This window comes from Vicia villosa, linkage group LG4, assembly GCF_029867415.1.
Source record: "Vicia villosa cultivar HV-30 ecotype Madison, WI linkage group LG4, Vvil1.0, whole genome shotgun sequence".
Classification (NCBI taxonomy): Eukaryota; Viridiplantae; Streptophyta; class Magnoliopsida; order Fabales; family Fabaceae; genus Vicia; species Vicia villosa.
In genome coordinates this window covers 158633802-158651469 of record NC_081183.1, presented here as the reverse complement: position 1 = coordinate 158651469, position 17668 = coordinate 158633802, and the positions used below count along the sequence as shown (strand labels likewise).

At 32.3% G+C, this 17668-nt stretch overlaps 2 protein-coding genes and 1 long non-coding RNA gene across 5 annotated transcripts; all 3 read right to left on the bottom strand.

Moving 5' to 3' along the window:
• Positions 1 to 854: 854 nt before the first annotated feature.
• Positions 855 to 1631, bottom strand: LOC131598184 (uncharacterized). Its single transcript, XM_058870808.1, has one exon. It carries the CDS (start codon positions 1629 to 1631, stop codon positions 855 to 857), a length of 777 nt encoding a protein of 258 aa, XP_058726791.1.
• Positions 1632 to 5030: 3399 nt separating this feature from the next.
• LOC131600097 (uncharacterized) lies at positions 5031 to 7902 on the bottom strand. 3 transcript variants are annotated; one of them, XR_009283004.1, is made up of 5 exons: positions 7174 to 7902; positions 6416 to 6558; positions 6071 to 6236; positions 5664 to 5799; positions 5031 to 5562 (listed from the first exon to the last, which is right to left on the bottom strand). It is a non-coding gene; the product is annotated as an uncharacterized LOC131600097 (long non-coding RNA). The 3 variants fall into 3 exon arrangements; XR_009283005.1 differs by having other exon boundaries at positions 5664 to 5764; XR_009283003.1 differs by having other exon boundaries at positions 5032 to 5562; positions 5664 to 5768.
• A 7764-nt stretch (positions 7903 to 15666) lies between these two features.
• LOC131598181 (uncharacterized) lies at positions 15667 to 16442 on the bottom strand. The gene is made up of 4 exons (XM_058870807.1): positions 16357 to 16442; positions 16086 to 16243; positions 15964 to 16031; positions 15667 to 15885 (listed from the first exon to the last, which is right to left on the bottom strand). Exons 1-4 carry the CDS (start codon positions 16440 to 16442, stop codon positions 15667 to 15669), a joined length of 531 nt encoding a protein of 176 aa, XP_058726790.1.
• Positions 16443 to 17668: the final 1226 nt, after the last annotated feature.

The following is a 17668-nucleotide window of genomic DNA, read 5'->3' as shown; positions in this document are numbered from 1 at the left end:
TCATGAAACGCGGGCGTAAAGACATATGAACACGATTCAACTGTGTTGGCGGCAACAATAATATAGGACGATGACAAACAAAGACTGTATTTCACTTCATATTCCTTTCTTCCATTTTCAATCATCGAAGTTTCACTCTGAAATCAATCTCGTCGATGCTCCGCGAAGTCGATTGTTGATCGCCGCCGCATCCTCACTCCATATTCTTCTCCTGATTCTCCGTTCCAAGATCTTCCCCCATATAGAAACAAATCACCTTACAAATACAAACTGGTATATATATATATATATATATATATATAGAATGACTTATTTATAATTAAAAGTGGTTATATTATATAATTAGAATTGGAAAGAAATCAAAATATATTAATATATATTATATTATTTATTAATAAGTTAAAATAATTATATTATATTATACTATTGGGAAGAAAACTGAAATAAAGTTTAACCCAAAATATTTTTTTTTTGTTTTTTAAGCAAGTTTCATTAAAAAGAGAATAGAAATTCTCAAACCCGGTTACAAAAGAGATCCGATAAGACAAATCGGAAAAGAAAAATTACACACCAAATGAAACCTAAGAGATATAAAACAAAGGATTTTTACAAAACTCATAAAAGTTACAATTGGTATGTGTAATATTTCCTATTACAATTGGTATGTGTTATATTAGCATTAGATAAACATCCCAAAAGTTAGAATAAGGGATGCTTATAACCTGCTGCTAGACAACTTCTTTTTTTTAGAAAGCAAGAGATATCATTGATGCGAGAACAAAGGGTTCTCGAAACCTTTATAAAGAAAATCGAAAGCGCCGACAAAAAAGAGAGAAATTACAAACCAATTACAATTACGAGAGGAAGTATATAGGATCCATACAAAACTCGTAAAAAGAGTAATTGGGATAAGTAATTTTCCCACAAAACGACCACTTCCAAACCAATATCTTAATGTTCCAAACAATATTATTCACATTCCAAGGCTCCTTACGAAAGCACCAACCGTTCCTAACCGACCACAAAATCCAAGTTATAGCCATCCAAACCACATTCAATTTCCTACCATGCGCTTTCTTCCTATAAAAATAAGAGTGCCATTCCATAAAAGACGACAAACACTCCTCCTCTACATTATCTTCTTTACCCACCCAAGAAGCTATCTCTCTCCAAATATACTTTACCACCCAACAATCAAAAAAATAGTGATTTCTACTTTCCACACCATACTCACAAAATGTACATTTTAATTCATTCAAAGGAAAAGACATACCTCTCCTCTCCAAAAGATCTTTCATAGGTAGCCTATTATGAAGTAATCTCCACCCAAAAGCCTTTATCTTAAACGGAACTTCCATCTTCCACAAAATACCAAAAGCTTCCTCATGTCTATTTGAAGGACCAAACGGAATGCGTAAATTCTCATAAAAAGCATAAAAAGAAGCTACCGAAAAAACCTTTTCCGGATTTCCCCTCCACACAACTTCATCTTTTCCTTCCTTCCAACCATCAAACTCCGCCAAACACCCCCTCAAAGACAAGATATTCGTATCAAAACCGTTATTCCCCTCAATGGAACCGGAGATTCCAAAATCTCCCCATTGCCACACTCCATTAACCCATCCTCCCATAGCGGCTACCGACACATTTTTAAGACTAGAGGCAATAAATAAATTCGGAAATACCTCTTTTAGAGCTTTGTCATCCAACCACGGTGCTTCCCAAAAAGGCGAATTAAATCTGTCATGAACTATAAATCTACCATAGGCAACAATAAGATAAAGTTGTCCTATATATTATTTTAGGTTACATTTTTTACATGTAGGATAAAAGAGTGTTGTCAAAGACAATAATTATAGTAGTGTTGTGATATTTAAATAGCAAATTGCCAAATCAACCCTCTGGCTGTAATCAAAGTCCAATCTAATTTGTGTGGAAAATCCTCTTGACAATCTCCACCACTAGAGGCGGACTCTGGCTTTTTACATTTTTCATTGAAAATATACAAAATCTTGTTCAAGGTCTTGGACAAAGGTATAATATTTTTATTTACATTTGAAAATGGTATTTAAAATAAAAGTTTGCACTAATAATAGAATCTTGTTATTGATATTTTCATTTGCTAATTTTTTAAAGTTGTAAAAATATTTAATATAAGTTTACCGATCTTGCTTAAAAAAGGCTTGAAATGTAACTTAGAGGTCGTGATGTTGAGCAATGGATGCGCCATGTATTTCTCAACATCTAGACCTCTAAGTAGCATATCAAATCTTCTGCAAATATGATGAGTAAATATATATTGAAATTTTTGCAACTATAAGGAATGAACACATCAAATGTCAATAACAAAATTTCATTATTGCAAACTTTTATCTTTAGATAAGTTTAAATTTACAAACATGAACTAAAAAAAATCATTTGCACACATGTAAGATAAAACATTTTATCTTTGTCCTAAACCTTGAAGAAAATTTTGTATGTTTTCAATGGAAAAGGCAAAAAGCAACAGTCCCCTCTAGTGGACAATGTAAATATATAGGACTTTCTAGACAAAATAAATTGGGTTTTCATTACTAGCAAAAGTACTGATTTACAAATAAGTAGGACTTCTCAATTATAAGAAAAAATTAACACAACCTCCTAAAAAACCCATAAAAGAAAAACACTTAAAACTTGCCGAAGAAAACGCACAGCGTGGCAACGGCATAATAGAAAGCATGACAACAGCGTGGAAGAAAGACAAGGCACCACAACATTGATGACTGACTCATGGGAGGATTGTTTAGCCAAGTTCTGACAAGAATATTATATCAAACTAATAGAATCTAATTTTCAATGTACTTATAGTAGAGTGACACTACCGTCATCATTCAACCAAAAATGAAAAAGCCCAAGAGAGAGAACAGACTAACTGCATAAAGATAACCAAGACATTACTGCTTAAAGAGACAACAAACCTAAATTGCATATATTTTAGAAGTGACATTTGGAAAATTACATATCATATTCAAGGAGATGTGGATACTAAGTGCTTAGATGAAATGTTTATCACGTTCCTCACATAAGAGCCTAACAAAGGTGACCCTGATGAAAGTAATATCTGGATATCAATTCAGCAGCATATGTGACACTTGAATCCAAATCTGATCAGTCTAACATTCTTCTCTTCTCTATTTTTGTTCTTAATTAGAAAAGGGTAACTTATAGTGAAAAACACTTTGTTCTCTCTAAGTGAAAAATTCACCCTATGGTTTGAGACGGAACAACGATATTCAGAAAGTCTTGAAATGCATTAGAAGTCTTCAACCTTTCTTAGAGTTGTAAATACATTAAGATAATTTTATCCATTATATTTACAAAAGTCTTGAAATTCAACTTTGAAGTCCAATGTTTGAGCAATTGAAGAGGCAACCTCACAGGTCATGATTTTGAGAAATATTGGATGATATAACATCGCTTGCTAAATGATCTCAAATGATATTTGATTGTTCTAACTATTTTAGTGAATCACGTTAACATTTCCATAACATGTTTATAAAGTTAGGAATTATAAATAACATACAAATGAGGAATATTATATTTGTCAGTAGGAGAATACAACAGACAGAACAATATCGTTGGGAAACAACAAAAAGTATTCATATAATGGAAAATGCTTATTAGTAAGAAAATAAATAAACAAGAAATGAAAGAATAGATCTCAATCATCCATTATCACCACAACTCCCATGATCCCTATTAAAAAAGAAGTTAAATTTAAAATTAATTTAAAATTTACCACTAAAATAGTGACACATACTCATTCTTGCATTTTTTCTTCAAATTGTTTCGTACTAAATAGCACTACTCTCATATAATATGCTAGATTCCATAATGAACACCTCTTATTATTTGCCAAAGATATTATTTCGTGTGTCATATTGCTTCCTATGACAAACGTAATATTCATTACTTATGTGTTATTTATAAACCCTAACTTGATAGACAATATTATGGAAATCGATGTAATTCACTAAAGATTGATGGCTAAAATTATATTGATGGCTAAGTTGCATTTCAAGGCTTTTATAAACTTGATGGCTAAGTTGTAGATCAAAACATCTATAATAAAATTTTATTATTAGTGCAAACTTTAATCTTTAAATAAATTAACATTGCCCATCATTAACTAAAAAAATACACTTTGCACACATGTAAGATATAAACGTTTTACATTTATCCAAGATCTTGCAGTAAATTTTGTAGTTTTCTATTGAGAAATGCCAAAAGACAAAAATCCCTTTCTTATGATAGACATTATGAAGAGGACTTCCCACAAAATAGATCGAACTTTGATAATTAACCATATTATTGATTTGCTACGTGAATAATGGATAAGCAATATTAAACTATTCATTTTCCTTTTAATGGTTGTCCAAGAAACTATCCTTGGACACGATGCTACAAATCATTTTGCCATGTTATCTAAAGTTCAACACTTGTAAACTTCACTCTTCTAGATAAATATTAAAATGGTATGAATTTGATTTTGTAAGCTTGCTTATAAAAATGAAAATAACTCAATATTTTAACAATCAGACAGAACAATCACTATGCCAAAAACTGTTTTTAATAGCGCTTTTTTTGACCTTTAATAGCGCTTAAAAACGCTATAAAAGCCCCCGCTATTATAGATACGATACATATAATAGCACTTTCAAAGCGCTATTAAAACGAGTTTTTTAATAGCGCGTCAAAATAAACGCTATCATTGCCCTGTTCCGTGCTACAATACACATTATTTTTGAAAGGATTTGATAGCACTTTTTCAGAAAGCGCCATTGTAAGCACAATCTTTAATAGCACTTTCTAGAAAAGCGCTATTAATGCCCTTTATTTATTATTTAAAAAAAAATATTTTGTAACTCATTACTATAATAAAAAATCACACATTCTTCTCAAAATGCAAATATCTATAATATGACACATAAGACATGGTGAATTAGTTTGTATTCAAAATAATTACAGACAATAAAAATTAATAATTTTTTTGCAAATACATAATATTAAAATTTATCTATATAATCTTTAAGCTTACCTAATATTAATTTATGTTTCCATTTTATCACATGTCCAATGCCCATAACTTAATCCTAGCCTATGATAGTTTGTCAATGCATTAAGGAACCCCCTATTGTAGTTTATCCTCGGCTGTGGTAGCACCAAGAAGAATTAAATCTTTTTTAATATTTTGCAATATATCCTCAACAATCTGCTCCTGATCTGCACTTACTAAGTTTTTAGCATCTGTCAGCTCTTTATTAAATTGATTGTACTCTTCTTCACCGAATTCACGATAGGCGAGTATCAATGTCCTTAAACCAAAATCAGCATATTCGTTAATGTGATACTTATTCAGCTATTTAAACTCTCTTAACAGTTTTTCCCAGTAGTTCAAACATGACACTATCAGCAATAGCACCTTTACTAAGAAGTAATAGTTTCCCATTGTGGTCTCTTACGATTACCGAGATCCGGTTTCATACACTAGTAAACTTTAATACATTCAAAAAGTTATAAGACCTGAAAAATGAAAATCAAATGATGGTTTTAGTACATAACTCATGTTTCATTTGCAGACATGAAAAAGTTAAGCTTCTTACAAACAAGAACAATAACCATACCTTTCAGAAAGTATGTTATCAACTTGACCAAGTTCTTCATTAAAATTCGACGTACGAGCATACGCTGGCTTATCCGTTTCCTCATAATACATGTTCAAATCCTGGCTGACAAATATTATTTGAAGAACCTTCACAACTATAATCAAAACATACAGCGAAATCATAATAAAGTAACCATACAACATCAATGTTGTCAAGAAATGATGAATTGCTGCAACTACTACACTTTCAAAAGTGCATTTCATAATAACTTGACATTCATATTTCGATTTGTTAAAGAATCATTTTAAGAAGTGAATTTCATGACACCACTTTGAATATCTTCATCAAGACAGTTTTACATTTCTACTCTATATTTGCGTTTGATAAATACCTTAACACATATGACTAATTCAATAGACATATACATGATAAATAGGAGCTAGTATCAAGATAACATACAGTAGATGATCTTAGTTGATTGTATGCCGCATCATCGTCCTCTCCAAATCATCCCGCAATCAACTACGTTAAATTATTTACAACCTTAATGTTCACAAGATCCCTATCATGCTTATAAACTTTATTCATGGCCTACATTATCAAGTACATGGTATTGTTAGTTGTAGAGGAATGTTTGTAAAATAAAATGCAAAAACAATACCATAATTAAATAAGCATCAATATATAAAAAGAGGGTAAAATAATAAAGTTAAAATATATAGTTTGAATAAAATATGATGACTAGTCAGTTAGAAAACTATAACAAATACCTTGTACGGTGGACGCCAATAATCAGAAAGAAACAAATCTTTTTCAAGGACAAATATTATAATTTCCAAAGAAAGTTGCACCACATTCTCTAAATATTGCCCATGCATTTGAGTGCTACATTCAGCAATGATGGAATTCACCCCTGGCAGAAGAATATTCATGATATACAACAGAGCTGTAAAATTAGTTGTTTCTAAAACCATAGAAATAAAAACACTCACATGTGAAAATTTTTAAGGCAAGCACCATCCATTTGCCATTTTTTGCATGCCTTTAACACTACATGACTATATTCTAACAACAACCAGGTTATATCAAATAGCAGCCAACCATCGTGTGGCTCACCATTAGCATGTCGTCAGTTGTCTAAACTCAATTGACAACATCAAGCATGTGCTTGATTGTCTGTTTGGGTGTTGTTTAAACATCATAGGCAGTATAGTTATTACATGTCAGTCACCCCCACCTATATCTATCCTCATTTGCAATCAATTTGACATGACTTAGAAGGTACCTCAAATATTCATTTGCTTTTTATTAGTTTTATAAACTCAGCGATGAATTTCTATGAAACTTAACATGGTTTTCAAGATTTCATGAAGACGTTGAATTGCGATTCTGCAAGAAGGTCAAGAAGAAGAAAACAAGCACATTTGGCAGGTTTGTTTTGTTTTCTCTAATAAGTGTTTTATGGACATACTTGAATTGTGAAAATAAAATGAAAATCAAAAAGTGTGTAGTCATTGCATACACCAACCTTCCAAGCATATTGAATATGTGAAGTTGCGACTTGTACCGCAACATAAATGACATATCTTTACTCTGTTTATTATGCGTTCTCTACAATATTCCTCAGCAGGTATATAACTTGAGCTGGCTCAGGTGCTCACCACTTAACTTCCAACAGTGCAATTCGCTCTTGCTGATGCAACTGCATCTATGGTTGAAGGCCCTAATCCACCATCGACCTGCAATCAAAATTGGACATGTCTTGGTCACTACAAAATAATATTATCACTAGTGGTGCATACTAGAAAGTTCTAGCACAAGCATTTCATCACCTCCATGAATACAATAACTGGACAGAAAAATAAAATAAAAGTTTTTCTTTGGTCAAGATCCTATATAAAAAGTGATAGAAGAAAAATTGCAAGACTTGGTTTTTACTCTGTTCTGCAGAAATATATGTATTAACAGAAAAAACTCATAAAATTGCCTAGAGGTTCGAATTGAAGACATAAATAGATACATTAGCAAGTAGATAATCAAATCATCAAATGTCATAATGAAAAAACTAGTTATTACAATTCCAAGCATTTCCACCAACTCGCCACCATTAATACATTGATTCTTGAAGCATTGTTAGAATAAGAAAAATATACAAATTCTAATCTCATTATGTTTAATAATATTGTTCCATTCTCATATATGCAACATAACTGCCACAAACTGGACCTACAAGACAGACATAGCAAAGCACTTTGAAAGAAACTAAACCTCCTTAGAGCATCTCCAATGGTGCTATTCATTTTTGGGTTCTTTGTGGGACCTACTAAGCCACATCATCTTAAAAGTAACTTATCTAATTTTTATTCCAATGGTGCAATTTTAAGGAACTCATATTGGGACCCACAATTAATTATTAAAATAGAAAAGAAAAGAAAAAGAAAACAAGTGATTGGCATTGTTGAAAGGCTGGTTATCTTTTTATTATTATTTTATTGAAAATTACGGTTGCATTGCATTCCAACGTTTGCCAGCATGGAGGACTTCAGCAGCAACTTTTTCAGATGCATGCTTGACAGCTGGCGAACTTAAAGAAGAAACCATCCGCTGGAGATGGTCTTAGTCATAATACAAAGACGACCATCGGCAACGGTGAGCTCGACGAAAGTACGAGCAGCACGTCCCACCGTGATTCCACCGCCAATAATCATATCCCTACAAATAATCAATTAAAAATAATCGAATAATTCACATCGAATAACAAATTATGAAAGATTTAATGTGTTACTACTTACTATGAGATGTACCTGTCAATATGATTGATTGATACTAAAGAGTATACTAAAGTGTCTATTTATAAGACTGTTTGTTTTGTCAAAGTGGTCTCATCGAAATCACGCAAAATGCATAAAGTCTAGATGCTAGAATCTAGATTACTAAAACTTCAAAGTATTCAATAATATGAAATAAATATGACCTAAAATTTAAAATGTCTTGAATTCAAATCATCTTCAAAAACTTACCACAGAGGAATATGAGCATGAAGAATTGTGCGGTAAACCTATAAAAGACGGAGTCATATGAAAACAAAAAAGTCTCAAAAGAAAATCAATAAATCATAAGAAATTAGTAGAAGAAGAATCATACACAAGAAATGTAAACAACAAACAAAGATGAAAGACTCGTGAGAATGAGATCCTTCAAAGTCTTTCATGGGTCAAACTCGTGCTTCCTTTCCCTTTATAGAAAATCCCTAATTAGACATAATTTGTGAATTTCAAAAGATAATTTCAAGTGGGACTTGAGAGAGATAGAAACACATACCGCTTTACAAAGATTTTTTTTGTCGGTTCTCATGGTGTTAGACTTGTGGAGGCGTAATGGCCTCCTAATGGTATCGCGAAGAAGCTCAAGGGTTTCGCAGAGAGATTTCAACAGGGGACAGTGTCGTTGAAACCCTAATCCTATATTTGGAGAAACAAATGGACGGTGGTTATGAGTTAGAGTGGACAGTAGGTCTAAGAAACAAATTGAAGGTGAAGGTGAATGTGAATATGAAGGTGAGGGTGAGCGTGGAAGATTCTGAGTTTTAATAGGGTAAGGGTGAAGATGGGAGAAGTTCGATGAGGGTGAGAGGTGAGAGAGTTGAACTACAACAAAATTAAAAAAAAAACAAAAATAATAGTGAGTCACTTTTTATTTTATTTTTTAAGTAAAAAATAAGTATTATTTAGAATTCATATTGCTTACAGAAATGATAATTGGGGTTATCCAGGATCGAACCCGCGACCATAAGTATGTGTATTTGTTTTTAGTGGATAGAAAAAGCTTTATGATAGCGCTTTTGGATAGGCGGTATCCTAAAAGCACTTCTTTTGTTAGCATTTCAACTAGAAGCGCTATTGACCATAGGCGTTAAATTTTGAAGCTTGCTCTACAATAGCGCCCAATGAAAAAGTGCTATTATAAGTCTTTGTTTGAAAATTTTAATAGCGCTTTACAAATAAGCGCTATTAAATTAATGCTATTAAATGTCAAATTTGTAATAGTGAATCCAGATTAATTTTAATAAAATAATCCAACTTAAAAAAAGAAGCATGAATATGAAAACTGACTTCCCACAAGTATATATGACCTGAGAAAGCTCCACCATTTAGATAAGTGCATTTGATTAGCAGCAAGAGGCTTAATTGGTTCAGCAAGAAAGCTCTTAATTTTAACTTGAGCCTAGGTCCTGGTATTGGATGTCGTCCTACTGTAACATCTCGCTTGTCTGTAACTTTTTTTATTGGAACATCAATCCCCTCCTTTGCTATAGAGGGTTGATTTGTCTATACTTGGGTGGCTTATACTCCTTTTTATTGGATTATCTATTATAAAAAAAACCTCTTGAGCCTTTAATGCATATGAAAACATCATCATTCTTCATCACTTATCATCTAACAAATTGCTAAATAACAATAATAAGTAAAAAATTTCAATGATATACACGAATGAACTATGGCTAAATACTTTCGCTTGTAAATTTTTTAAATTTCATTTGGGTAATTTTCATTTGATATTTGAAAATGTGTAATGGTTTTTTTTTATTAAAATAGTTTTTGACATATGAAGGATTAATTAATAGTTTTAATTTTAATTTAACTGTGATTTGGCTAAATATTATTGTTTTTAAAAAGATTTAAATTTTTTTAACCTTACTCAAATATATGAAATACATTTTTACAAAACATGGATTTTAAAAATATTTAAATTATTTTATGTAAAAAGGTGTTAATTAAAAAGAACTAACTAAATGTTACTTCCTCTATCCCAAACAAATGTCACATTTTTTAAATTATTTATTCATAAATAAGTGTTTCTTTTAGTTTTAATGCATTTTTTATTTTATATTCTAATTATATCCTTAATTAATATTTTTAATTTACAATTTCTCTAAACTTATATTAATGATAATGAAAATACATTGATTACTAATAAAAAAATTCGCTATTCTCTCTCATTCATTTTCACATTTTCTTAAGTGATTACTAAGACACTTACTTTAGGATGATTGTAGTACTGTTTTTTAAATAATATAACTTTTAAGTGTAATTTCTTTTTACAAAGTAGTAAGAGAATAAATTTGAAATTGAGGTGGGAAAATAGGTGTTTCTCGTATAAATCCGTCAATGAGTAGGCAGCGGACCGGGCTCGGAAGTTTCGGACCAAAAATGTCATCCAAATGTTTACCTTGGAAAGTAGTAAACTTCGCTGGTCTCTTTTTAAAAGTCACTTGCGAGATCGACCTGTGAATCTCAGAAAAACACTTGTATTTTCAAAGAGTTTTTTCTAGGTGTTAAGTGTCTTCTTTGTAAAATAATGTGTTCGACACGTCCTCGAATCTTCACGAAAAACAAAAACTTGTAAGGAAAACAAATAAGTTTGAATGAAAAAGACATGATATTAAAATTTGCAGAAAAATTAAGTGGTTCTTACATACATAGCTTTTGCTTGACTTATTTCGATCGTCGCTTGAGTACTCTAAGTGTTTAGCGTGTAGACGTTTGTAAAATTTTTGAACCTCTTAAAATTTTTACCAAGTTCTTTATTTATAGTGCATAAAATAAACTACTTTGTGGAGGTTTCTCGATCCACTTAGGACTCCATATTCGCTTCTTATAACTTTCCTTTATAAGGCCCCATATGTTCTCCATTCATATGCTATTTTCCTCTAAAACTTCACACTTCGCGTGATATTACCGATTCGTTTGAATTTGTGGGTCTTTGCTTTCTTCTAGCTAGGGCCCTCGGCGCTTTTGAGCTTAACAAACTGTTTTGCCCCTTTGTATCCCAGTCGACTAGATGTAGTTTGACTCAAAGAATGGATTGTTTAGACATAGATAATGGATTCTCTAAACTCACACAATTTTGCATAGTAGAAGTAAGCTACATTTATATGTACAAGTGATTGATTCCTCAATAAACTTTGATGCTACAAAATTATGCCAATTTCACTCTAAATGTAGCTACTGTCATTTTCAATCCAATATAACAGTAGATAATTATCAACTTGTGCCAAATGATATTAAAATCCCATAAAATTGCTTAGTAAATTCAAAGTCTCAATCCACGATTTCAATAGAAAAATAGATGAAATATTTACATGATAATTTATTACAAGATTACATCATAGGCAAATTTAGCTTGAGTTGGGACAGACCCATCCAAGTTACTACCACACATTTTTGATAAATTAACTAAACTATGAACAACAACAACTAAATTACACTTAATAAAAACTACATTTGAAGACTGAAAATTAAAAGTATCTCTCAGCAGCCCTGAACAATACAGTCTATAACAGCAACATTGGCCTTTAGCACAAACTTCAGCATCAGTAGCATAAGTTGCAGTATAAAACTCCAAAAGTTAACGGTATCAAGCTCCAAAGTTTATTATTTTAGTATCAAATTGAAATTGGGTAACTTTAATATTAAAACAGAACGCATAGAATCCATTAAAATTGATTAGATGAATAAATTGATTCATATGAGAAGAGATAAAATTGGAGAAGGAAGAGTGAATTCCGGGATGAAGAGAGAGAAATCATGTAAATTTTGAGGAAACTGACATTTTTAAGATTGTGAGTTAATCTCAATCTTACAAATTGATCTAATGGCTGTAATTTATTCTCATTTTCTCATATAAATATACCATTCTCATATATATTATATATATATATATATATATATATATATATATATATATATATATATATATATATATATATATATATATATATATATATATATATATATATATTAATTTTGAATGACTTATTTGTGATAAAAGTCGTTATATTATATAATTGAAATTGGAACGAAAACAAATTTTTTTTTTGTGTAAGCAAGATATATTAATAGGGAGAACTATTACACGAAAAGACGGAAAAAACCGATAAAAAAAGTGAAAATTACAACCAATTAACATTACGAGATAAAAAGCAACGGATCCTTAATAAACTCGTAAAAAGAAAAATTTGGATAAGTAATTCTTCCGCAAAAAGACCACCTACAAACCATAGATGTAAAACAAAATATATTAATATATATCATATTATTTATTATTAAATTAAATGAGTTTGTCTCTCATTTGTGGCAGCTGAGTTTCATTTGAAATATTGTTGAGAAGGATGGTCAACGAAGCCTTGTAAACTACATAACCCGATGTCAATTTTGTAAGAGGCATTATTTTCCAAAGATATTATTTGATGTGTCATATTCTTTCAAATGACAAAGGTAATATTCACTATTCGTATGTTTTTCTTAAACCCTAACTTGATAGGTAGTGTTATGAAAATGTTGAAGTAATTCACTAAAAGATTGATGGCTAAAATTATATTGATGGCTAAGTTGCATTTCAAGCCTTTTGTAAACATTGATGGATAAAATTATATTGATTTTTTACAACTCTAAGAAGGAGCACATCAAAACATCAATAATAAATTTCTATTATTAGTGCAAACTTTTATCTTTAGGTAAATTAAAACTGACAAATATGAACTAAAAAAAATACACTTTGCACATATGTAAGATAAAAACGTTTTACATTTATCTAAGACCTTGTAGAAAATTTTGTATGTTTCGAATGAGAAATGCAAAAAACAAAAATCCCTTCCTTATGATAGAGATCATGAAGAGGACTTCCCACAAAATAGATCGAACTTTGTTTGATAACCATATTATTGATTTGTAAGCTTGCGTAAAAAAATGAAAAATACAAAATAATTAAATTTTTGTTAATGGCACATTTACTCTTAAAAAAATGATATTGTAAATATGGAATGGATGGAGTTGTTTGTTTTTAATAGTAAGATGTCGGTTCTTGTCAACGGTAGTCCTACAAAGGAATTTGAAGTGTCTAGAGGATTGAGACAAGGTGATCCTCTCTCACCTTTTCTTTGTGTATTGGTGGCGGAAGGTATTTTGGGGTTAGTGAGGAAATCCATTGAAGTTGAGGAATTTGGGAGTTTCTCCATAAAAGGTTGTTGCAAGATGGACATGCTTCAATTTGCGGATGACAATTTAATTGTGGGAGAAGGGATGTGGAAACACGTTTGGGCGATTAAGGCGGTGCTTAGGGCGTTTGAAATTGTTTCGGGCCTTGGAATTAATTATAATAAAAGCAAGTTGATAGGAATTAATTCTAGGGGTTCGTTCTTGGAAGCCACTTCTTTATTTCTCTCTTGTAAAGTGGAGAAGAGAAACTTTTATTTCCTTGGTATCCCTATTGGTTATGATCCTAGGAAGGAATCGACTTGGAATCCTCTCTTGTTGAAGATGAAAAATCGGTTAGGGGGTTGGAAAAATCACTTTCTCAATTTGGGAGGTAGAATCACTCTCTTGAAGTCTATTCTTTCTTCTTTGACCATATTCACTATGTCTTTTTATAAAATGCCAATGAAGGTGGTGAAAGAGTTTAATAGGATCCAAAATAACTATCTGTGAGGAGGGAGGTGGTGGAAAAAAGGAGGAAGATACATTGAGTTAGTTGGAAGAATATGATTTTATCTTTTGACAAAGGGGGATTAGGGGTAAAAAACATTGAGGTATTTAATTTTGCCCTCCTTAACAAGTGGAGGTGGATTTTTCTTCAAGGGAAGGATTCGCTTTGGATGAACGTGTTGAAATCTCGGTATGTCGATTTATGTTCTCATATATTTTATGGTGGACGTGGCACTAAAGATTTATCTTTTCTCTCTATTTGGTGGAGGGATATTATAAAAATTGGTACTTGTTCTTTTAGGGATCCTATGGTTGAATGTTGTAGTTTTGCTATCCATAATGGTTTTAACATACCTTTTTTTGGAAGCAAAATGATTTGAGGGAATTATCTTGAAGGACGCTTACCGGATTTATACAAGGCTTCTAGATTGAAGGAGGGAATCGGTAGCAGTCATGGGAGGATAGAAAGAAGGTAGATGGCGGTGGATCGATTATGGGATTCCCGAGGCCATTTTGGAAGAGTTCGGCCTTTTGGAAGTTTCCACCCGGCTTGGGGAAAAGTTGGAATTTTATGGTGAAATGTCGGAAGGAAAATATGCGGTTTCATGGTCTATTAATTCCAACTTGTATTTTTCGGTGGCTTCGTGCAACGCATTTTATGGGAAGACTCATATTCCTTTTGGACCTTCGAACAAATTTGATGATGCTTTTAGACTTGTATGGAAATCGGATGTGCCCTTCAAAATTAAGGCTTTTGATGAGGCTCCTTCTTGATAGGCTTCCAACAAAGGATATTTTAGTGTATAGAGGTATTTCTATTCCTTTAGATAACTTAAAGAGTATGTTTTGTGAATTTGGTGTAGAGAATAAATATTATTATTTTTGTTGTTGTTGTATTGTGAAGAACTTGTGGAATGTAATAGCTTATTGGGTAGGTAAAGTGGATATTTTGGAGGATGAGTGTTTGTCTAATTTTATTGATTGAAATTTGTTCTTTTGTAAACAAAAGGTTAAAGAAAGTAAAGTAGATGTTGTTTGTCTCGCCACCACTTGGACTTTATGATTGGTTAGGAATGTGGTTTGCTTCTGGGAGGAGGATTGGAACTTCACCGACATGGTGTGGAACATAAAGCTCTTGGTTTGGAAGTGTTCTTTTTATGGGAAAACTACAAATTCCAGTTATTCTTTTTACGAGTTTAGCAAGGATTCGTTATGTTATCTATCATAATTTTAATTGGTTGTAATTTTTTCCTTTTTTGTCGGGTTTTCTAGTTTCTTCGTGTAATGAGGTTGGAGAACCCTTAGTTCTCCATATTAATGTATTTTGCTTACACAAAAAATACTTGAGTCGGTTTCTTGTCTAGCGACAAGAATATTTATTATAGGTCCTACAACATTTAGAAAGATTGACCATGCAGTGAAGTTTTTTTTTGTGTAAGCGTGATATTATAAACGAAAGAACTAAGGGTTCTCCAACCTGATTACACAAAGAGACAGGAAGGCCCGACAATAAAAGAAAAATTACAATCCAATTAAAATTACGAGAGATATAACAAAGGCATCCTGCTAAACTCGTAAAAGGAATAATTGAGACGAGTAATTTTTCCACAAAATGACCACTTCCAAACCAAGAGCTTTAGGTTCCACACCGTGTCATTGAAATTCCATCTCTCCTCCCGGAAACAAACTCCATTCCTAACCAACCATAAAGTCCTAGTGGTAGCAAGGTAAACAACATCAACCTTCCTCTCTTTAACCTTTTTTGTACAAAAGAACAAATGTCAATCCATAAAAATCGACAAACACTCATCCTCTAATCTATCTTCTTTACCTACCCAATGAGCAATTTCACTCCATATATTCTTTACCACCCAACAACCAATAAAATAATGGTTCCTATTCTCTACATCAAAACCACAAAAAGCACATTTAAAATTAACTAAAGGAATAAAAATACCTCTATACACCAATAAATCCTTTGTTAAAAGTCTATCAAGAAGAAGTCTCCAAACAAACGCCTTGATTTTGTAAGGCACCTCCGATTTCCACACAAGGCCAATATTGTCATCGAACTTATTAGGAGGTCTGAAAGGGATAAAAGCATTTCCATAGAACCTGTAACAAGACGCCACCGAAAAATCCAACCCGTAATCCTAAGTCCAAAAAACCATATCTTTCCCATCCGAAGAAACACAAAAATCCTCCACGTTATCCCTCATAGAAAGAACATTGCGTATAAGACCGGATTTTCCGTTAAAGCCACAGAAATCCCGAAATCACTCCAACACCATCTCCCTTCTAACCATCCTCCCATGGCCGCCACCGACACCCTTTTTAATTTAGATGCCTTTTACAAATCTGGAAAAACATCCTTTAAAATAATTCCCTCCATCCATTTTGCTTCCCAAAATGGAGTATTAAAGCCTTTATGGATATCAAACTTACTACAAGCAACAATAGGGTCACGATAAGAGCAATCTTCAATCTTTAAGATATCCCTCCACCAAGAAGAAAGATGAGAAGAAACATTTAAAATTTTAGTGCCACATCCTCCACCTAACAAAATAGAAGATAAATAACCCTATCTAGATTTCAAAACATTAATCCAAAGCGAGTCGTTCCCTTGAAGGATTCTCCATCATTTGTTAAGAAGGACTAAATTAAAAAAAGGACAAATTTTTTATTCCTAACCCCCCTTTCTCCAACGGTAAAATCACATTCTTCCAACTCACCCAATGGGTCTTCCTATTATCTTCCACTCCCCCACAAGAAGTTACTTTGGATCCTATTGAACTCTTTCACCACCTTCAACAACATCTTGTAAAAAGACATAGTGAAAATAGATAGAGAAGTGAGAATCGACTTCAAAACTGTAATTCTTCCACCCAAATTGAGAAAACGATTTTTCCAACCCACCAACCTATTCTTCATCTTATTCAAGAGAGGACTCCAAGTCGATTCCTTCCTAGGATTAAAGCCAATACGAATACCGAGAAAAAAAGTTATTTTCCTCGAATTTACAAGAGAGAAAGAAAGATGCGGCTTCCAAAAAAGAACTTTTAGAATTAATACCAATCAATTTGCTTTTATGATAATTGCTTCCAAGCCCCGAATCTAATTCGAACGCCCTTAACACCGCCTTAATCGCCTAAACATGCTTCCACGTCCCTTCCCCCAAAATTAAGTTGTCATCCGCAAATTGAAGAATATACACCCCACAAGAACCTTTAATTTGGAATCTCCTAAATTATCCTACCTCCACGGATTTTTTCACCAATCCCGATAAACCTTCTGCCACCAAAACATAAAGAAAAGGTGAAAGAGGATCATCTTGTCTCAATCCACGGAAAACACCAAATTCCTTAGTGGGACTCCCATTAATAAGAACTGTCATATTACTATTAAAAAGCAATAACTCCATCCAAACCCTCCATTTCTCACCGAACCCCGTTCTTTTCAAGATATACTGCAAAAAATTCCAACTTACTTTATCATATGCCTTCTCAAAATCCACTTTGAAAAGTAAACAATTCGCACCTT

What these genes read in the sequence shown, in the direction of transcription:
- LOC131598184 (XM_058870808.1), bottom strand. Translation starts at nt 1,631, where the DNA reads ATGGGAGGATGGGTTAATGGAGTGTGGCAATGGGGAGATTTTGGAATC.
- LOC131598181 (XM_058870807.1), bottom strand. Translation starts at nt 16,442, where the DNA reads ATGGGAGGATGGTTAGAAGGGAGATGGTGTTGGAGTGATTTCGGGATT. An exon ending in GGATTTATTGGTGTATAGAG is followed by an intron (nt 16,032 to 16,085) that starts GTATTTTTATTC and finishes GTTTTGATGTAG; the next exon opens with AGAATAGGAACCATTATTTT. An exon ending in GGAGTGAAATTGCTCATTGG is followed by an intron (nt 15,886 to 15,963) that starts GTAGGTAAAGAA and finishes TGTACAAAAAAG; the next exon opens with GTTAAAGAGAGGAAGGTTGA.